Source organism: Jatropha curcas, chromosome 2, assembly GCF_041381405.1.
Source record: "Jatropha curcas cultivar XTBG-Jc1 chromosome 2, XTBG_Jcur_1.0, whole genome shotgun sequence".
Taxonomy (NCBI): Eukaryota; Viridiplantae; Streptophyta; class Magnoliopsida; order Malpighiales; family Euphorbiaceae; genus Jatropha; species Jatropha curcas.
Genome location: NC_143152.1, coordinates 29,342,405 through 29,364,025, shown reverse-complemented (window position 1 = coordinate 29,364,025; position 21,621 = coordinate 29,342,405). Strand labels below are relative to the sequence as shown.

The 21,621-nt window shown below is 34.3% G+C and overlaps 2 protein-coding genes across 3 annotated transcripts; both read left to right on the top strand.

The window, feature by feature from the left end:
- The first annotated feature begins 536 nt into the window (after positions 1-536).
- YAK1 (YAK1-like protein 1) lies at positions 537-14,825 on the top strand. Its single transcript, XM_012214890.4, has 18 exons — positions 537-1,317; positions 4,821-5,020; positions 6,196-6,349; positions 6,433-6,542; positions 6,697-6,766; positions 6,862-6,944; positions 7,037-7,115; positions 7,209-7,249; positions 7,895-8,017; positions 9,066-9,216; positions 9,394-9,508; positions 9,605-9,687; positions 9,802-9,876; positions 10,616-10,690; positions 10,948-11,777; positions 13,511-13,663; positions 14,141-14,436; positions 14,578-14,825. Exons 1-18 carry the CDS (start codon positions 1,183-1,185, stop codon positions 14,652-14,654), a joined length of 2,850 nt encoding a protein of 949 aa, XP_012070280.1. The 5' UTR covers positions 537-1,182; the 3' UTR covers positions 14,655-14,825.
- A 1,710-nt stretch (positions 14,826-16,535) lies between these two features.
- Positions 16,536-21,262, top strand: SIGA (sigma factor A). Of its 2 annotated transcripts, none has more exons than XM_020678734.3 (10): positions 16,536-16,798; positions 17,697-18,508; positions 18,691-18,889; positions 19,005-19,097; positions 19,587-19,715; positions 19,905-19,958; positions 20,043-20,120; positions 20,240-20,302; positions 20,386-20,498; positions 20,825-21,262. In XM_020678734.3, exons 2-10 carry the CDS (start codon positions 17,820-17,822, stop codon positions 20,931-20,933), a joined length of 1,527 nt encoding a protein of 508 aa, XP_020534393.1. In that variant the 5' UTR covers positions 16,536-16,798; positions 17,697-17,819; the 3' UTR covers positions 20,934-21,262. The 2 variants fall into 2 exon arrangements, with proteins under 2 accessions (XP_020534393.1, XP_012070278.1); XM_012214888.4 differs by having other exon boundaries at positions 17,694-18,508.
- Positions 21,263-21,621: the final 359 nt, after the last annotated feature.

The following is a 21,621-nucleotide window of genomic DNA, read 5'->3' as shown; positions in this document are numbered from 1 at the left end:
CAAGTCATAATGCCACGTCAGCCAATTTCAAAAGTCCATTAAATCATAAAACTAGAGTGTAAATAAGTGGATTTGTAAACTTTTTGAGTTCAACTTAAAAAGTTTGAAAAATTTTGATTTGAATTCAGTTTAAACCTAAAACTTTTAGACTTGCTGAGTTTTGACCCTACAACGAAACGATGCCGTTTCATCACCAGGTCTCCAAAATCAGTTTAGCTTAGCCCTTTCATCTTCCATGGAAATGTAAATATTTATTTATTTATTTATTTTTTAAAGTTTTGAACATACACGTATATAATATATGATGAATTACCTCTTAAGAGTTACACGCAAACTAATCTCAAATCTTACATGGCAAGATTGTAGAGGGGAACACGTAAGAAAAAGCCCACTGAATTGATAATAAATAAAATATTAATATAAAAAATAATAAAAAAGAAAAAAGAAAAGAAAAGAAAAAAAAAAAAACAGTGCCTGCGGCTTGTTTTTCATAAACAAACAAATCTTGAAAAACAAAGAACACTCCCTTTGGAGCAACGAACACGATATATCATAATATCATATAGTACATGTATATAAAAGAATTTCACTGTTTTTTCTCTCTCTTTCCCTTCTTTTCTCTCTAAGACTCTCTGTCTTTCTATCTCTCTCTAAACCCTTCTCTCTGTCTCTTTTTATATCATCTCCAATCCTGTCTCTATTCATCCGTTAGTCTGTTTTGTTGTTTATTATAAATTACTTTGTCTTTATATTCAAAATTAATAAATTATAGAAAATTTTGCTTCTTGTATTATCTTCTCCTAAATCTTCTACTAATTTTGATCTCATTTCTTTCTTTCTTTTTTGTTTTCAATCTTGGTTTTTGTCTATTATAGTAGGCCTCTGTGTATTCCATCAAAACCCTGAATCTTGTTTATTTTCATGGATCAATTAATGCGATTTTGTGGTTTTTACTTCATATAAGTGAATGAAGAGATATGGGATTAGAATCTGTAGGTGGATTGTTGTAGTTCTTTGATGATCAACCCCAATTGGGTAATCGAACCAGACTGTTCAATTGCTGATCAATTGGATTTTGTCTGCTATTTGATTTATAGCAATGGAATGGAGCTGTTCAGAATAAGTGTGTGATTTGGGGGTTTTTGCCCTTTTTTTTTTTTCTTATCTTTCAATATTGGGTCAATGGATGGATTGGGCGGTAATGAAGCAAAAGAAGTGGAAGCGTGGCAGCCGAGGCAGCTAGCATTTGAGCTGTACACGCCCGGGATTCAATCTGCAAACAAGGCAGAAGCCTTGCGTGTTGTTGTAAGAAGACCTGTGAGTGCTTTTTCTGGGTATATTTTATTTTGGTTTGTTTTTATCTACTTCATTGGATTGCATTTTTTTGAGATGATGGTTTGTGAGGTAGGTTTCAGTTTTGCGTATTAAGATATGAGCATTTTGTGTTTTATAGATGAAGTGAGAACTTCAGGATTTAGAATGTGAATGGATGCTTAGCAATAAGGTTGGGACATTCTTAGTTGAATTAGTAGAAGTAGCACTTATTTTCACCAATAGATTAAGAAAATGAATCTCATTGTATATAGGACTGCTGCCTACACAGTGGCAACAGTTTAAATATCATTCTGCACAATGTATAATACATATTAATGCATTAAGGGGAAAATAAATAAGAATAAAGCCTATATGCAACTGTAGAAGGATTCACCATTGAAAGAATAAAGCATGGTTATTAGCTCCAAAGATGACTTAGTGTAAAATGCAAACATTTTTCGATGCAATTTTGAATAAGAGGGAAAGTGTCCAGAGAGTTGTCATAATCTGAAAATAGGACTTAATTGAAATATCGAATATGTAGGTTCTAAATTTTTGTTGTTTCATAATACACACTATTATTATACATCCTAAATTACTAGGTTGTTTAAGTGGAAAAAGCACAAAAGAACAAAAAAAAGAAGAGGAAGAAAAAGAAAGAGAAGCTAATGATATACAGATTTCTATTGTTCATGCTTATTAATCTTATATATTTCTTGACAAAGGAGAGCAGAAAATCCGTTCATAATCACAGAGATATAGTATAAAAATAAAAAGAGAATTTTGCAACTTAGAAAATCTGAATTGCAAACATTGAAAAGTAGAATTATGTGAAAACCTTGCTGAAAAGTATGTCTGTGCATATGTCCAAAGGAACCTAGAAAACTGAATTGGGCGGAATTTTCTCAAGGTGCTGTGCAAAAGGTTGATTGGTTCATATGGCTGGCAGTGGGCTTCAGGATCAGGCATATTCCGCCAACCTGTTTGCTGTCAACACATTCTATTGGGGTTGTTTCCCTAATTTTATGGAATTAGGTCATTTGACAAGAATAATCCTTAAAATTCAAGGTTCATGTAGCTTAACCTTTTTTAAAAATAGAGAAAGATCAGACATTTTGAACAATGGTGGAAAACTGCATATGACAAGTGTCAGGTTCAATATACATGTAGATGTATAAATTTTTAATTTGGCTTGGTCATATACTTTACATATAAAGGTTAGACTTCTAAAGGACTAAAGACTACATATGGATACTTATGAGCAAACCCACTTAATTTGAATTTGACATTTAGTAATGTGAGTGAAAAAAGTTATCATGAATGAGACAATTAAATCCATTAATAAAATGGAAATTATATTATAGAAAATTCTCTTGCAAACCTTAAATTTCAGTAAACTTGACGGATGTATTGCGTAAATTAATGAACTAAAAAAATATAATAATATCCATATCCATTCTTTTACATTTGGATCATTATAGGATTTCAATAGTCAGGAGGTTGAGACTAGATTGGGGCATTTGTTTAATGTGTTTGAAGAGGAAGTTCAAATTGGGTGATTCAAATATTAAGGATGGTAACAACGTGTTGATAATAGGATTATTAGTATAAGATGATAAAGTCTTAGATGCTAAAGCAAGGGGGAAAGAAAAAGATGAATAGAAGTTTTTTGCTTGTAGGAATCATAAGGATTGAAGAGCAAGGAAATAGAGGGAAATATAGTGACTTGAATGTGCTCGTTTCGCATTATTTGGTGCATTGGGGTAGAATGAATTGGAATGCAAAATATTTTAAAGATCATTATGACAATGTTATGGATAGGATACTTGTTTTGATTCCATGGCAGTGCTATGCTTTTGAAGCCTTTGAATGGATTCTTCTCACTGATATTTATTGGAGCCAAAGAGCATCTTTTGCAGGAATTCTTATGCTGCCTGTTTTCTGATGAAAACCTTGTCCTTCTCCATAGACTCATACTTTCATTCTCTTTCAAAAAAAATTCTCGTGGAAAAAGGACTAGAAAGAATTAAATAGCCAATAAATTACAAAAGGACCTTGATGTCATTTCTTAAATAGGAATTAAAGAAGTTTTAGGGATTTTGACTTTTGTAGGGCTATATTGAATCTTAGTTTCTATTGATGTTGTTGGGCTTAGGGAAGTTTTTTTTTTTTTTTTGTTTGGTGTGGGGTCCCTATCATGTAAGGGTCTTTGAAAGGCTTTCTAAACCATTTTTTTTAAATGTTTTCAATTTTCATAGTTATGGTTTCAGAGCAAGTAGTGGGAGTATTCATTAATGATGCCCTCATGTTGAAAACAACTAAACATAATCGTCCTTAATCGGGGAGATTATGAGACAAGGTCAATTGCATCCTGTTAAACCCTGGTTTGTTCGTCAACTTTCCGCCCCTGCATGTCATGAGAGACTGTTTTGTTTTTTTTTGGTGGTTAAGTCCTTGTATGTTGCTAGTTATTTTTCTTTGGGTCTAATCAAACCCCTAACACACTTGTGTATGTTAGATTAATTTAGGGGGAAAATGAGATCGCTTGTATGAAATAGGTGAATAACATATATTTATTAGCATGTTGTGCAAGTTTTTCTCTTCCCGTTGGTTTATTTTGCTTAGAACACTTGATAAATGGTTGTTTCAATTTCCACTGTTACTACATTTGCTTATCTTGACACAAAGACATTATTCAAAGCTGAAAAAATGGGAATGTTCAATCTATTCCTTCACTTGTTGGCCTTGTGTGATTTCCCCTTATCAAGAATTGCAGGATTTTCTAGGTTTCTATGATTTCTTTCTTCCTAAATTTTGGGGTGAATTACAATGAAAATGTAGAGGTTTTTTGTGATTGATTGAACATGCAGATGGATTGGATGGGGATCTGAACTGGATTTGATAAATTCTGCTAAGTCACATTGATCTTTATTTTTAATTGAGTGCAACTTAATATGATGATTATAAAGCTGTTATTCTGATTAATACATAATAAGAGGATATTATAGTGAAACCTGTTGGCAACATACATGTATTTTTGAGACTTTATATGATGCCTAAATTTACCCAGCTCATAATCTGTGATTGCATAGATGAAAAAGCATGCACAAGTTCGATTTATTCAGTACTTTTGCAGGTTGCTTATATCATAGTATAAACTAGGTACCTAAGGGCATCTGAATTGCTATAATTATTGGTTCTGAAGAAATCTACATTGGCTGTGTGGACAAACACAACGGGGTAGTCAAAGTAGGTTGCATGTAGTGATGCTACGCATCGATCGACCTCCCTTTGGCCACCCAGTGTTAATGTTTGTGTCTTGCCTTGTAGGTTACTGCCTTTCATTTTTGTTTAACAGTCCATTAAACTGCCATTTTATGTTTGGACTTGTCTACCATCATCACTGTCATCTCTATTGACTCTGTTTGCCTATAAGTTCTTGGAGCACTCTTTAGTCCACATTATTTAAGACATTTGTGCTGACTGGCAGCTTTTAATTTGTGCAGTTGGTAGCAAGGCTAACCAAAGATATAGTTGAGACTTATCAAATATGCAATCCACAGTTCACATATTCTGAAGAATTAAATCCAAAAAGATATTTGACCAGCCCATCAATCGGAGTCCTGAATGATGGCTATGACAATGTGCATTCTGACCTTATTCTGACTGTAAACTTTTCCCTGGTCAATCTAGAGACACAGAGAAGGTTTGCTCGTGATTTTTCAGTTGTTATTTCCTGGACATGTTTCACCTTTTATGAATGTCGTCTTTTATTATACTTGGTGTCATATAAATATATATAACCTTGGTAGTCAAAAACGATGTGGGCCATCTTTCAAGGGAAATGTGCTAGAATAAGAGGTAGATGGGTTTAATTTTACTTTTTTTTTTTTTTTTTTTTTTTTTTTTTTTTTTTTTTTTTTTTTAAATTTATGGAAATTTAGGGGAGATGGTTGATGGCATTGTGCTTAAGTCAATCTGTATCAGCAAAATGATGGATAGTGGTTAACGAAAAATAAGAAGTAGAATAATAATACAAGAAGTGGAAGAAGAGAAAAGTGAGATAACATAAAGCAATGGAGATCTGTGAACAAGCTGTCAAATAATCCTCCATAATAAACATTAGGTCCCATATAAGCTTTGACGATACATGAAACCCGATATACCGTCTTGTCTATGATTGTTTCTAGAAACCAAAGAATGATGATAAATCCTTTGGATATGTATATAGATAATTTGCTTTATTTTCTAATCTTCTTTTGAAGTTCAATGAGGGTGTGCTTCAATTTGATATAAGAAAAGATTGTAGAAGTCACTACGTAGTTGGTAAAATTCAGTAATAAGTACATCTACTACCTTGAACTTTGGGGGCTCATCATAAATTGAAGCCATGATTTAAATTGTTACCATTATCAATTCTAAACTTATGATAAAAGTATTTTAGAAACTTATATTCACTATTACTTAATTATTTATGTGAAATCTTGAAAATTGGAGAGTCTGAGAAAACTCTTGTCAATAAGGAAAAGTGTACAAGCATAGTTTTTACAAATAAAAGTAATTTTTTGTGAACTAAAGATCCAATTATCTCAAACATTTCTCTAAATTCTTATACAGTTGTTTCTAATAAATCATGTGTAATTTAAAGCTTACTGGAAAGTCACATAAATGCCTCCAACTATGTCAATCAAAGAAAAGATTGCAAGAAATTTCAAAAGAAAATTTGGCAATTGTGAATTTTGAAGTCCATGCTAAAAACTAGAGTTGATATGGCAATGATTTGTATAAGCTTAACTTGCAATGACCCCAAAATTCAGGGTGTTAGGTATATTATTCAAGTTCAAGCATTTTGATGTCTTCCTGGTTACAACACATTGGCAGATACATTGTCAAAGATGTTCTTGGCCATGGGACTTTTGGACAGGTTGCTAAATGCTGGGTTTCAGAAACCAACAGTTTTGTTGCTGTAAAGATAATTAAAAATCAACCAGCTTACTATCAGCAAGCTCTGGTCGAAGTATCTATTTTGACAACGGTAATAAAAAATGGGTTCATCAACTGTACTTCTTCCAGTCACTAAGATATTAGTACTGAAATTTCTGCGTTTGTTCTTTACAGTTAAACAAGAAGTATGACCCTGAAGATAAGCATCACATTGTTCGTATTTATGATTATTTTGTATTTCAGCGGCATTTGTGCATCTGCTTTGAACTACTTGACACTAATCTGTAAGTCATCATGACTACCTATTTTTATTTTCTTAGTAGCTTGGATAGAAGTTGTGTATTTTAAAATGACATTTTTACCTTCGTATATTATAATATGTCGCTTCTGCTTTTATTCCTTTTCTCAGCATGTGCTTGACATTGTAAAATTATTTAGGTATGAGCTTATCAAGATAAATCAATTCAGGGGGTTATCACTGAGCATTGTACAATTGTTCTCTAAGCAGGTATCGCAATATTTGCTTGGCCATTAAAATTGCTTGTATGCTACATTATGTTTGGAGTTATTTCTTATTTAATGTTTCAATGTGTTTCTGAAAAGATTTTACGTGGATTGGCTCTGTTAAATGATGCTGGGATAATCCATTGTGATTTAAAGCCAGAAAACATTCTTCTGTGCACAAGGTGAATTACTTTTCTTGATGAGTCTTGGGCAAAAACTCTATAATAGGTCTTTGTTTCTGTTCAATTCAAATTTTTGTACTGTGGAAAAACAGTGTGAAGCCAGCGGAAATTAAAATAATTGACTTTGGATCAGCATGCATGGAGGATCGTACCGTTTACTCCTACATCCAGGTTCACATCTATGTTTACTTCTAGGCTTTTTTCCCCCTTATTGTTATCATTATGTGAAAGGTCTAGTGACTGCATGTATATGTTATTCTGCAGAGTCGTTACTACAGGTCTCCAGAAGTCCTTCTTGGCTATCAGTATCCTTTTGAACCAATAAAATTGCTTTATTCTTTCTACCACTTGCTTTTTTCCCTGCGGTGATTGGGTGGATGTGTACATATTAGTACTCATTTGGAAGGAGTTAGTGTTTCTGTTTCCAAAACTTGTGCAATGAAAAGCCTTCCCCCCCAATCCACTGACTATTCTATCATGTAGCTTGAAATGACCGCCGCAGTTGGTCGCACCTGCTGGTATCTATTTCTGCAACTACCACAAATCTTACAAATTAACTGTCATTACTCAAGGGTATTACTATGCATATTTTTGTCCTCTAGATCATCCACTGCCATGACCATGCACTTACTATATTTAGTAGCAATTGTAAAATTTTCTTTCGATGCAGAAGAGGTGTAAATGACTAGGAGAAAATTTCTCAACAAACAGAACGAGCATCATGCTTTCTTTCCTATGGCCTGTTTGTTTGCTCTGTTGGTAACAAGAATCTTGTTATTCAAAGAGATTCTTTTTTCAACATTAACTGTGGAACTGCCATTGTATTAAAAATTATGCTTTAACTACCCATGATTGCTTCTGATTCGTCATTTGATCTTAATGATGATCTATGTATATTTCTGCTTTGTCTTGGTTTCATGGGCTTTAGCTTGGACCTTAACCTATTCCAGATATACTACAGCAATTGACATGTGGTCCTTTGGGTGCATAGTTGCGGAATTGTTTCTAGGATTGCCGCTCTTCCCTGGAGCTTCAGAATTTGATCTTTTGAGAAGAATGATTGAAATACTTGGGTTAGTCTCTCTCTCTCTCTCTCTCTCTCTCTCTCGCCAGAAACTAAAGGCTAAATATATTGGCATTTTGTTGAGCTTCTCTTTACACTGAGCAATTCAATAATGAATTTTGTTTATATTAGAAGTTGAAAGGGTAGAAGTGAATTAGGTGAGAGATTAGAATCCATGAGATAAAGATGTCTGATGTGGGCTTATTTGAGCTTAAGCCCGACTAATGCTAAAAGGTTAGTATTAACCAATTAGCTAGCTAGCTTGCTACTCTTATATGCTCTTTGTGGATTTGATATTTAGTCGATGTGAGATTCTTAACCTCCCCCTCAACTGCAATTGGGCTGAGGTGAATTGGGTAAGAGGTTAGATGTCATGAGATGAAAATATGTGATGTAGGCTTACTTTCACATGGGCGAACCAATGCTAAAAGATACTAATCAATTAGTTAGCTAGCTTGTTACCCTTATATGCCTTTTGTGGATTTGATATTTAGTCGATGTGAGATTCTTAACACTCCCTTCAAGTGCAACTGGGCTGGACATTCGGTTGACACTTACACTTGAAATCCTTCCCTTGAAATTAAACTGGGTTTTTTGCCTTTAAAATTGAATGGGCCTTGCTGGAACTGGACATCCAGACAAGAGCTCGAATTGAAACCCAGTGGCAATACCGGTGAATTGAGAATAATTGAATCAAGCTGAATTTGCTTTGATACTATATTAGAAGTTGAAAAGGTAGAGGTGAATTGGGTAAGAAGTTAGAACCCATGAGATGAATTATATTTTTGTTTCTCCTTTTGGTTTTTATTTTTAGTGCCTCCTCCTTCTGCACTCCTTTTATTTTCTTTATTCAATTATATGAATTATAAAAGTGATCAATTGTTTCTTGATGAGGCCAATCAGTTTCTAGTATATATCACCACTTAATTTTCATGCATCCTTTCCTTTTATATCAATGCTTTAAATAATTTAATTATTGAAACATGTTAGGCTGCCAAATTGTTATTCTTAAGTAATTATTTTGAGCAACCTTTTTATGCGTGGTTGTGTTGTTGCAGTGGACAACCCCCTGATTATCTACTAAAGGAAGCAAAAAATACAAGTAAGTTCTTTAAGTGCATTGGAAGTGTCCACAATGTAGAGAATTGTGAAGTTTCCTTTGGTGGAAAAAGTGCTTACCAAGTCTTAACAGTGGAAGAATATGAATCTGTAAGTGTCAATATTCTAGCTTTGGAAGTGAGAAAAATTATTAAATAGATGAAACTGCAAAAGCTAAATATAGTTTTCCTCTTTAGAGCTTATAGACAAAGGGTGTTGTCCACTTTTCTGTTTTGTTATTAGAACACATTACTGTCTGCTTTCTGATGGTCGCTGGTTTCCACCCAGAGGGAGTTGAAAAAACCATCTATCGGGAAGGAGTATTTCCATCATATGAACCTTGAGGCAATTGTTAGAAACTATCCTTACAGAAAGAATTTGCCACAGGAAGATAGAAAAAAAGGTTATTCCTATATCTGTAGCATCTGGTTTTATCTAACAGTTTCATTAATATATTGCTATATTTTCTGATGCTTGTAAAATGCTGAACATGTAACAGAAAGTCAGATACGACTAGCTTTGATTGATTTCTTGAGAGGGCTTGTTGAGTTTGATCCTGCAAAAAGGTGGTCCCCTTTTCAGGTAATTGAATGTGCTTCAGTTTTCACCAATTTCACCGTGTCTTAGAATTTCTGCTGCCATGCAATATAAATTTGCAACTTTTGATTAATGTAGTTGTTGTGCATTTACCTGCAGGCCTCAAAACACCCTTTTGTAACAGGGGAGCCTTTCACCTGTCCTTACAAGCCTCCTCCAGAGACCCCTCGCATGGTAATTAAGATCAGCCTGGGCACTTCTTAAATTGGTGCTTGAAGCTTTAATAGGTTACCGGGCAAAATTTGCATATTCATAAACTAATTACTCCCAATGCTTGGGAATGGTGTGCGTAAAGGAAGTTGCTTGGATAATTATAAGATCTTCATTGGAGGATTATTATTCTCCTGTTTTAATTCCTAATAACTGATTAGCACTTCTATTTCATTTTGTTTTGGTACTCTACGTCTCTTTAATATGTTATTTTGTGTGGTTGCATTTTCTCTTTCAAATAATCATGAAGCCTAAAGGAACTTAGTTGCAAGAAGTAGCTTTTGATGCTTGACTTCATTGTTGTATTCTTTGAGGATTGCAAGTAGCCGGCACCAGTTTTTATGGTACTGGCTTGCAGTTTCCATGTCTTCTCACTTGAAGTTTTTGTTTATATTTCTTTTAGATAGGCAGTTGCTGGCTACAACTCTTCCCTCTTTTCTCTTTTTTATATCTGTGTAATTATTATAAATCAAGGCAGAGGAAGAAAAAATTATTTCAGCCTTGAGACTTGGTGGTTTTATTTTCTGTTTCTTTTCTTTCGTCCTTCTCGTATTCTATTGGATTAGGCTCTCTCTAATTCCATTTTGTTACGGCATTTAGTTATTTTTGGTTTACTTGCAGTTGGAGCTCCATATCATGTGGCATGCTATAGTTATTCTTTTGAAATGATGCTGATTTCTTTTTCTTCTTTCCATTTTCTTAGCCCGTTGCACAAAATTTCAAGGTGGACCATCATCCAGGTGGTGGGCATTGGTTTGCTGCTGGTCTCTCTCCTAATGTGAGTTTCCTGCCCCTTTAAGTACTCCATGATTTTAATAATTAATGACATTGTTGTCCATTAAAACATCAACACCCCCTGTCCACCCCCCACCCCCAAAAAAAAGGAGGGAAAGAACTAAAAGTAGGAATGGAAATCCTGCAAATTTGTAATCATTGTGACACCATCTACCTCAGTGCATTTAAATTCTGCAAGCATGCAGATACAAGATGAGGAAAATGATAAAAGAAATTACAGCACTTTTACTTGTGATGCAGATTCCAGGAAGAACTAGAGCTTCCCTTCACAACAGCCCACACATTCAAATGGTTCCATATCCACATGGTAATAGCTATGGCAGTATAGGAAGCCATGGTAGCTACAATGATGGTATTGGCCTTGGAAGCAGTTATGGGAGTTATGGAGATGGCAGTAATATGTTTGCATATTATTCCCCAGTTGGTCCCTCTGGGATGAATATGCATGCACAGGCTGGCCTGTCAATGCTTGGAAGTAGTCCAGATGCAAGACGGAGGTTTGTTCAGTATTCACATCCAAATGGAATTGGTATGAGTCCATCAACAGGAAATTTTGCTCCACTCCCCCTTGGCACTAGTCCCTCACAATTCACTCCACCAACTTCCTACAGTCAAATTTCTGCTGGTTCTCCAGGACATTATGGTCCAACTTCACCAGCAAGGAACAATTGTCATGGATCACCTTTAGGAAAAGTGGCTGCAGTTACCCAGTTCAATAGAAGAAAAAGTTGGGGGTATTCTGGAACCTCTCATTCTCAAGAGAGTATGCCATCTTCACATTGGCAAGGGCAATTTAGTGATGGCACCAGTTCTACACAAGCTGAGGGAAATCCTTCAGTACTTGGAAGTTCACCCTCCCATCGGCAGTCAAATTCTAGCATTGCAAGCAGGATGCAGCAACATGGGAGTAGTGGAATTACTGCTGGTCACTCTGCTATTCAGAATATGCCAGGCTCCTTCAAGCCCTCGAATATGCAAATGCAATTCTCTCAAAGTGTGGGACCATCTCATGATAAACCTGAGACAAGCCTGTCATTGCCAGATCCAGGGGATTGGGATCCCAATTACAGGTAAGCAAATGGAGTTATTCATATTGCAATATAACTTCAACCACAGCAAAACTTCAGATTTATAGTCTGTGCATCTGGAGATTTAAATATAGTTGCAATTGCAAACAAAAACTATGCATGCAAATAGCTCTCAGTTTTCAGTATTTAAACTTAGGCCATTTGAGTTTATTAGCTTAGAAGCAATTGCTGACGCACTTCTTGTATAATTTTATTTTTCTTTATATAAAGAATGGTCTCGTTAAGATATTGAAAATTGCTTTCTTGAAGTTAATTAATTAATATGAGATAGGCCAGTCAATAAAGGGTGAAAAACAAGAGGCAAGGTTGGATTTTTTTTTTTTCTTCAATTACTCTACATAATTGACGCGGGACAGCTTGGGGCTGATTAGAACAGTTAATTTTTGGTTGAGTTTGGTTTATTAAATGTGAATAGCAATGCATTGAATAGTAACATTGAAGAATTTAGTCTTCACGCCTAAACTTTCCTAGGAATCACATATGTAAGGTCCCATGGGTTGAATTGCATCACATGACTAGAAGAAGCATAATCACTATTCATTTTGTTTATAACAAAGCTGAAATGAAAGCATTATTGTCCTAGTTATAGGTAGACTTCAACTAATACTAATCCTGTACAAAAAGAATTTTAAGACAATTCTTAAGTCTTTAAGAAAAGGACTATAAAACTACTAAATAAACTAAAAGAATAACATTATCCCAACTCAACATGGACTCAAAGTTAAGACTTAAAATAAAATTAAAGACTCCTAAAGAAATAGGGACAGTTTCTAGGTAAGCTGAATTACAATATTACCCCTGATTTTGAAATCACAACTTATCTATTTGAATACAAGCTTAAACAAGACTGTAAAAAATTAGGAATTTACTCTATATTTTTTCCCTAACAAACCCTAGATTGAATCTAGACCACTAACATTCTTGCTTCTTTGCATTTATATCTTATTGAATTCCTATTTTCCCTCAAGTGTATTGAGTGGTTTAATGGGTCTAATTGGTAGAAAACCATACTACATACTTGAATGATTAGGTCCTATAGTTTGGTTAGGAAAGTTTGCTTGTTCTCAGAACGAATGGAAGAGTAAAAGATAATCCATATGTGTGTGTGTGTGTGTTTTATTAATTTTGTAAAATGATGTGGTTTGATGAGCCCTTTGCCTCCTCTATGGTGAGTTACCACCTGGCCAAGTTATGGTGGATGGACGGGAAGATGTCACTAAGAGTTGTGTTATGGTTTAACTTTTTTCCATTTGTTAAATGTGTTACGGTTGGCATTGACTTATATTTGTTACCAATAAAAATCCTCTATCTTATCCAATACCATATCTAAATTATAATTAAAGAGATCAATTTCCATGTTATTGTAATAACTGTCAACTCCGTTACCCTGGGTGAAGATCAATAATGATGGAATAATAATAAGATGCATTTAGTGTTATGTTACTGAGAGAAGATTTAGTTTTGAAATGGAGTGTGGCATTTTGTTAATATTGCCTCTTTATATGGCTTCACTATAGGGAGAATCCACATTGCGTAACTGGGATTATTACTATGCCGTGTGAAAAGTAAATAAATTCACAGTTGATTATTTTTTATTCTATATAATTTCTGTTAGATTTAATTCATTAATTTGCGTTCCTAATTGTTCTGCTTATAGATTAACAGTCCTGTGCTTATTTGACTTGTTGGTATAACATCTTTTTTCCATGTCCCAGTGATGAACTTCTCCTACAAGAGGATGGTTCAGATGTCAGTTCTATAAGCACTGAGTTCAGCAAAGGCATGCATCTTGGTCCCGTTAATCCATCAGTTGGTTTAGGAAGACCCAACCGCGCATCAAATCAAAACTCCAATTCAGTGATTCAAAGGTATCCTTCATATTCCCGTGAGTAAATATGTATAGTTACTATTAGTTGCTCATAGCCATGTTCATTTTATTGATTGAACTTTAATTACAGGATTAATCTTTTTTTTTTTTTTTTTTTTTTTTTTTTTTTTTTTTTTATATATATGTAATTGGTGCAGGCTCACATTTTAACCAAATAAACTGTGAATGGTTATGCACTGTGTATTTTGTGATACAAATATTTTAAATGAACTTGAAGATGTCGTGACAACATATGGAAGCTTTTGATTGTAGAGGCTTCCATATGTGATGTCAAATTTGTTGGGACGTATCAGTCGCTTAATCACAACAATGTCAAAGGCAGTGCTTTCAGACCCTTTACCCTTGCAAATCCTTTGTGGTTGTGGATTTTTTTTATAGGAGACATTGGCTGGTGCTTTTTTATTTTACCATTTTCTTAATGTCTTGATCCATTGTGGTTGTATGTGATGCATGTCAGACAAAATGGACCTATTCAAGCGTTTGCCCGTACAGAGATGGGCAGTCCTCCATCTCATGACGTTCATGCTGGATATGGACGTTCAATGTCAAAGCCTACTCATTTCATGCCTCATATCTCACAAAATTCGCCAAGCCGTTTAGGACAGCAATCCCTTCCGCGCTTCAATCATGGGAGACCTGCTGTTCGGGGAAGCGACTGGAATCATATCAAAGTCCAGCCCCCTCAATCCAGCTTTAATTCTGGGGGCCCTCTTTCTCCAGGAAATAGTTCACTTAATAATGGCATGCCATGGGGTACTCCTCCTTACTTTTAGTTTGACAAGCCACTTCCTCCACTTCTCTCCCTTAAAATATAACTTTGTAAGAGCAATAATACTGTTTCCATGTGCAATAGGATAAGTTGATTTATTTTTAACTCATTACATTCTACTGTAGGGCGTCGGGCAAATTATCCTGTCACAAGCGTGCCACCCACATCCCGAGGGAGAAAAGACTACGGAAGGATCGCTTAGTTTTGGAATCAGCTTATTTTGTTTTTGATATGATGGGTTATGTTTTGAGTGTTGGGAAGAAAGTTGTAATCAATAGTTCACAAGCCTAGTGGGCTGATGCTAAGAAAATCCTCACCAAGACACGTTCATTCATTGTGCTTGCATAAATATAATTCATGGTTGTGATTTCAATTTATCTTCTAATATTTTTACTCAGCAAATGTCTCCCTTTCTATTTTTTCTCCTCGCTTTTTCTTAAATAACAATTCTTTGGTCTTATGCTTTCTTATAGATTTTCACTTATATATCATACTAACATAAAGATTCATTTTGTTTGTTTGACGGAAACTAACCCAGTTATTGAAGTTTGATTTGCAGTTGCCGTGAAGAATTTTAGTCAAAGTCAAAGGTGACAGCGGGAGTTTTCAGTAGGTTACAGATTCTATTTTACTTATACCGAAAATGTGTATATGTTGAACCTCATCTACATGAGATATGTTGTATAACCGAATTACTTTGGTGGGAAGGTGTTTGATTGTCTATTTTGTTTACTTTCTTTCGAAATTTCTGAGCCATTCATGCGTTAAACTTCAATGGTTTTTTAATTTAATCCTCTGATTGCAAATCGCAAGGTGATTCCTTTGTTTTCAGTCTCTACTAGAAACAACAGAATGTATGTACACCTTAGGAAATGGTTTCTTGCCTAGCAAAAAATCTGAAAGAAAAAGAAGACAGGTCGGTGCCTTTATGATTGCCAGATTCTATACATTGCACTAACAAATTGGTGGCGTCTCAACAAGGCAGTCACAGCATCAGTTTTGCTTTACATGTGGGTAGTTTTGATAATTTTCATTATTTGTGTTTTAGCAATTTGTTAATATGATCTTTTTCTTTTTATGTTTGTCCCTTTTTGGATATACTAGAATTGCTTTTTCGTAGCTTCTTTAAATGCGTTATTGGCTTCTGATTATGTAGTTAGCTATGACATTTATATTCTTTGGAGTCCATTTTCAACGGAGTTTTCTTTGTTTGGTTTCGCATATTTTTCAGATGATGAGGTTGAACAAATTTACCATTTTTCTTTTTTTATAGTCTTTTGGCATATCATTTTATAATATGAAATTACAGGAGTATCATCTAACCTGTGGGCTCATTTGGTATGGTTGCTTGCTGTTCACCTAACTTATGAAATTCAGAAGTCAAATACCAGTGCCTTAAGTTATTAAATTAACTGAAATCAAGTTGCTTGCTCTTGTTTAGATCATTTTAATTTCCAAGTTGATGAATAGAATAATTTAGCTTTAATACAGACTTTTTTTGGTTTAAGTAACATCTTTCTTCAGGATTAGTATTGTGAAAAGAAAGGGTTAATATTGATTTATAACTCATTTATATTTGAGTTAATTATGAAATAATAACTCAGTGTTTTAGATCACTAATTATAAAATTTCAACATAAAAATATATGAAAAACAAAATTATCATTACAAAGAGAGATCCATCCATATTCAATAGCCATAGGTAGGTAAAGAAAGAGGAAGGGTGTGTGAAGCACAGAGTTTGTTAAACTGGTGATGTGTTAGTGGGGCCCCAGCTGCTCATCGATTTTTCATACAATTATGTCATGTCATGTGTCTTACTGCTGTGTGGCTATCAACGTGTCAATTTCCCCTTTTTTTTTTTTTAACAATAATACTATTTATGAGCTCTTCAAGAATATTTTTCAAATATAAAAAAATGCCCATCAAAGGAAGAAAACAAACAAAGATGAGAGGGTGAAGAATGAAATATAGAAGTGGCAAAATGGCAATCTCTTGACCACTCAAGATTGGCCCCAATATCTCTTCTAGCCAATAGCATCTCTCCTTCCCATATCTCTACCCTTTTTGGACTTATAACCTTCTATTTCTCTTCTTCTTTTTTCCAAAAAACATATAATAATGTTTTATTTATTAATTCTATCAGAAAATCGAACAGAAGGATAAAGAAAATTTTAGAATAATTAAATAAAATAAAAGATCATTCTAACAAACAAGAACTCTAACAAGAAAGTTTGTGTTGTTATATGCATTCTTTCTTTGCTTCTCCTTAAACTGCTTACTGCGTTCTTTGGAATCTCCACCTCTTCTTCTTCTTCTAATTTGCTCTACTAATTTCGTTTTTCAGGTATGGCATTCTTGGCTCTTGACATTACTTCTTTCACAGTTTTAATTCTTTTTTTTCCGACAAGAATTCATGTCCAATTGTTTGCTTCTCTTCTGACAATGTTTCTCCCTTTTCTACTAGTATTTTTTTTGTCATCTCTTTTCTTGTTTTTGTTATGTTTGGCCAGTTTCTTGGGATCTTCACCTTCTGTTTGATGAATTCAAATGCTTTAAACAGTTTCAGACAGGGAATTTGTATTACTCAGAAACTTTCCAATATGTTTTAACATAGATAATCATCGCTCACTAAGAAGCACCATTTTGTGATAAGTTAATCTTATCTAACAGAAAGGCTAATTGGGTTTTGCTAAAATTGGAATTAGATAGTAAGAAGCTTTGAAATATCAGTAAAGAACGCTAAAATATATGCTTCTCTTGCGGACCTTAACTTGATGGTTTAACATCCTTGTAAAATTTTAACTTGATTGGAGTATATAGTTTTCAATCTTGAGATAACTAGTTCAATCTTCTCATAATTATTTCAGAAATATTTTAATCATCACAGCTCTGGTGTAAGTATTTGAGATGAATCTGTGTTAGTTTTATCCTGTTACTGGTGAGATTTCCATTTTTGTTCATTTTTCTTTTTGTGTATCTGTGGTTAGGTTTCCTTGTCATTTCCAATTGGAAAAAAAGGTTCAAGAGATTTTTTTTTTTTTTTTTGGAACTACATGTTGAGTGACATCTATATTGCATTTCTTATGGCCAAAACATCGTCATGGCATATCTTCTCTAAGTACTTTTATTTTTTTGCCCTTCTTTCATTTAAAATAATTAGAAAATAATGCACTTTGAGTTTATTTTTCTAAAAAGATATTTATAATTTTTCTAACGTCTTTTTTATGTATATATACCAGAAGGCGGTGATCTTTGGAAGATTTAGTGCAGAACATTTGTTTTGTACACTCAGTTAAAGCTGTAAACATATAAATTGGCTAAAACCTCTGAATGCTTATTGAATATATCTGAAAAGAAGTCATACGATGGCTACTGCTGCAGTTATTGGACTTCATGCAGGAAAGAGGCTCTTGAGTTCAACATTTTATTATTCTGACCTCACAGAAAAGCTTTTCAATGTGAATGATCATGGGTTAACCCACTACCAAAGTTCTTCGACAAAGAATGTGATAGTTGCCAAGAAGTCATCAAATTATGGCTCCAGTTTCCAATCATCCAATCGAAATGCACAGTCTATAAAAGCTCTTAAAGAACATGTGGATACTGCATCTTCTCCGTCAACTGCAGCAACAGGGTTCGAGACATTTGTTGATATAGAAGAGGCAAGTTCTGATCTCGACTACTCAGTGGAGGCACTTCTTTTGTTGCAGAAGTCTATGCTTGAGAAACAATGGAATCTTTCATTTGAGAGGACAGCCTCAAGTGATTCACCAAGTACAAAAAGTCAAAAGCAGATACCTATCACTTGCTCTGGCCTGTCTGCTCGGCAGCGCAGAATAAATACCAGGAGAAAGAATCTGATCCAAAGTAAATCAATAGTACAAGCTAGTGGCTTTAAGCAACTAAAATCAGCTGTTAGTCCAGAGCTGCTGCTGAATCGTTTGAAGGGTTATGTTAAGGGTATAGTAAGTGAAGAGTTACTCACTCATGCAGAAGTTGTGAGCCTGTCGAGGATAATAAAAGCTGGTCTTTCCTTGGAGGAGCATAAATCAAGGTGAAGCATGATCTTATAACCTAGGAAAATTTTCAATTAGGTTTCTGTGATGAGTAGTGTACCATACTAAAGATATTTGTTGTATGTAGCTAGACATCAGAAACCAAAAGTGCTTCTTTTAGAAAGAAATTAAATCCATTACGCTTAGAGTTATATTTTCTATTTACATCGCGAATTTTCAGGCTGAAGGATAGATTGGGATGTGATCCCTCTGACGAACAACTTGCAACTTCCCTGAGGATTTCTCTTGCCGATTTACGATCCAAATTGATAGCTTGTTCTTTGGCAAGAGAGAAACTGGCAATGAGCAACGTTCGGCTAGTCATGTCTATCGCTCAAAGATATGATAACATGGGTGCTGAAATGGCTGACCTTGTTCAGGTGACATTCTCCTTCTTAATTTCTTGTATGAAATACTGTCAGCATTGGAAAATGTACCATAAACAGATTTGTCAGTAGCTTCTTACATTTGAAGCTTGTAATAACTCTTATGCAGGGAGGTTTGATTGGATTGTTGCGCGGTATTGAGAAGTTTGATTCTTCAAAGGGGTTTAAAATTTCAACTTATGTTTATTGGTGGATACGTCAGGTAAGGCTGATATTTGCTTTTAGATTGTAATTTGTGAAGAAGTTAATATTTGCGGTAATAACAAACTGCTTTTGCATACACAACTCTCTAACAGAGAATTGGAGAAACCATTGGGATTACAGTACCTCACTAACTCGTACTCAAAGCTTTATCCTTCTAAAATTGGTGCAGAACTAATTGACTTACTGCTAACAGAACCAATGTTTTATTCGGACTTTTAAGTCTCTTCTTTTTCTACTCAATTGTTCTCTTTCTGTCCCTTCAGTTTTCCAGTGGCATGTGAAAGGATGTTATAAGGCAACATGTACTAGATCTATTTTATTGCCATTGCTTTTGTAAACTGAGAAACAAATCCAAAATGTCTCTGACCTGAACTTATATTACTACTTAAGATTTTTCTCTCTTTCTTTTTTCTTATAATATATTTTGTTCAGGCTTTATTGGTATGAATAGTGATTGTAAAAAGCTAATATTGTTTTCTTAATGCAGGGTGTCTCAAGAGCCTTAGTTGAGAATTCGAGAACCTTAAGACTTCCTAATCATTTACATGAAAGGTTAGGTTTAATTAGGAATGCAAAAATCAGACTGGAAGAGAAAGGGGTAACTCCTTCAATAGATGTAAGTCAAATTATTTTTAAATCACTTCAAGGTTTCTTGTGTGGATCAGTGGGGGTGCTTCATTCCACTAGTCTCAATATACAAAACATTAATAAAGTTGCTTAATTTGAAAGTTAGCTTTATGCCATCATAGTCCTGTTTGTGTTACAAAATACCGACCTGTCTTTTATTTTGTGCTTCTTTTTTCAGAGGATTGCAGAGTCACTGAATATGTCCCAGAAGAAAGTTAGGAATGCCACAGAGGTATGAAATATGAAATATACACTTTCTAGCCTATTATGCTATTATTTTCTCTTTGTGCTTAACTCAGAATGGCATTATGTGCAGGCAATTAGCAAGGTCTTTTCACTTGATAGGGAAGCATTCCCTTCTCTGAATGGTCTTCCAGGAGAAACCCACCACAGTGTAAGTGAAGCTCTACTTGTGTTCTGCAAACCTACATGAGAATATCATTCTTCACCTTTTAAGTTATATATATGCATTTTGTTCAGGACTGACTGCTTTTTTTTTTCTCCCTCTTAAAGTACATTGCAGATAATTGCCCCGAGAACAACCCATGGCATGGAGTTGACGAATGGGCACTCAAGGTGAGTATAAAGCTCCTATTAATATTTATTATAGTTATAATTATAGAAAGATTATATTAATCTCTTCATTAATGTATTTGCAGGATGAAGTAAACAAGCTTATCGACTTGACTCTGCAACAACGAGAAAGGGAAATTATAAGACTTTACTATGGTTTGGATAATGAAACCCTTACATGGGAAGACATTAGTAAGCGGTGAGTAGAATTGAAGTATTGCTTATGTCTCAGAAAGTTGGGTACATTAACTCTTCCGATACACAAACTGTTGCACATTCTTCATATATACATACTGGAAGAACATTTTAGTTTTTATGCATATGACCATCGACTAACAGTTAGCTCCTTACTTAGAAACAAGATTTTAAATCGCAGTTGTGGTCATGTTATGGGCATGTCATAAATATTCAGTAATTTTTTATTCCTATTTTGCATGAGAAATTGCATATATAGTTCATCCCCAACCTGTAAAAAGGAAGAAAGTACAATGTAAATTTAACAATGGCATTGTGTAATCTCTTCAGGATAGGTTTGTCCAGAGAAAGAGTTCGGCAAGTCGGGCTTGTTGCACTAGAGAAACTAAAACATGCTGCAAGGAAGAAGAAGCTGGAGGCCATGTTAGTGAAACATTGAATTGATGTGTGTTTCGTTTGAAACTTCAGAAAATATGACTGTATATATATACAGAAAGGAAAAGCCGCATCTTCCATTTCTTTTTTCGGGACGGAGATAACTATAGGAAATCATTTAAGGGCCTGTGACCCTAAAAACTTTCTGTAGAGTTAAACACACTGATTATTAAGAGCTAGCTGCAGCCAAAAATTTTTTATGTATGTATGATAAGTTTTGAGGTACGAATCCTGTGGGATCTGAAATCAAAAGCATTTTATTCTATTATGTATTATGATGATGGCAATTATAAACTGGTTTGCCTTTTATTATTATTATTATTATTATTATTATTATTGTCTATCATATCATATATTGACAGTTTTACAATTTTAGTCATATAGGTCGAGAATAATTTCAGCATTTTTGCATCCCATCAAATTGAAATCAAGAATCATCTCAGAAAAGAAAGAGGACATTAGACTCTGTTTTGTGTGATTGTGTCTTCTGTTCTTATGTGAAATGCCTTTTTTTTTTTTTTTTTTTTTTTTGGAATAGCTTTTTGTGGCGTTTGGATTGATGAATTTGATTTGAAACTATGATTCATGTATTTGAAATGGTATATTTTTGAGTAATTTGAAATCTGTTCTTATTTGAACCTTTAAAAATTAAATATCTCAAAATCAGGAATGCATGACTCTGAAATCAGATC

What these genes read in the sequence shown, in the direction of transcription:
- YAK1 (XM_012214890.4), top strand. Translation starts at nt 1,183, where the DNA reads ATGGATGGATTGGGCGGTAATGAAGCAAAAGAAGTGGAAGCGTGGCAG. An exon ending in ACAGGAAGATAGAAAAAAAG is followed by an intron (nt 9,509 to 9,604) that starts GTTATTCCTATA and finishes AACATGTAACAG; the next exon opens with AAAGTCAGATACGACTAGCT. An exon ending in CTGCTGGTCTCTCTCCTAAT is followed by an intron (nt 10,691 to 10,947) that starts GTGAGTTTCCTG and finishes CTTGTGATGCAG; the next exon opens with ATTCCAGGAAGAACTAGAGC.
- SIGA (XM_020678734.3), top strand. Translation starts at nt 17,820, where the DNA reads ATGGCTACTGCTGCAGTTATTGGACTTCATGCAGGAAAGAGGCTCTTG. An exon ending in AAATGGCTGACCTTGTTCAG is followed by an intron (nt 18,890 to 19,004) that starts GTGACATTCTCC and finishes ACTCTTATGCAG; the next exon opens with GGAGGTTTGATTGGATTGTT. An exon ending in TTTATTGGTGGATACGTCAG is followed by an intron (nt 19,098 to 19,586) that starts GTAAGGCTGATA and finishes TTCTTAATGCAG; the next exon opens with GGTGTCTCAAGAGCCTTAGT.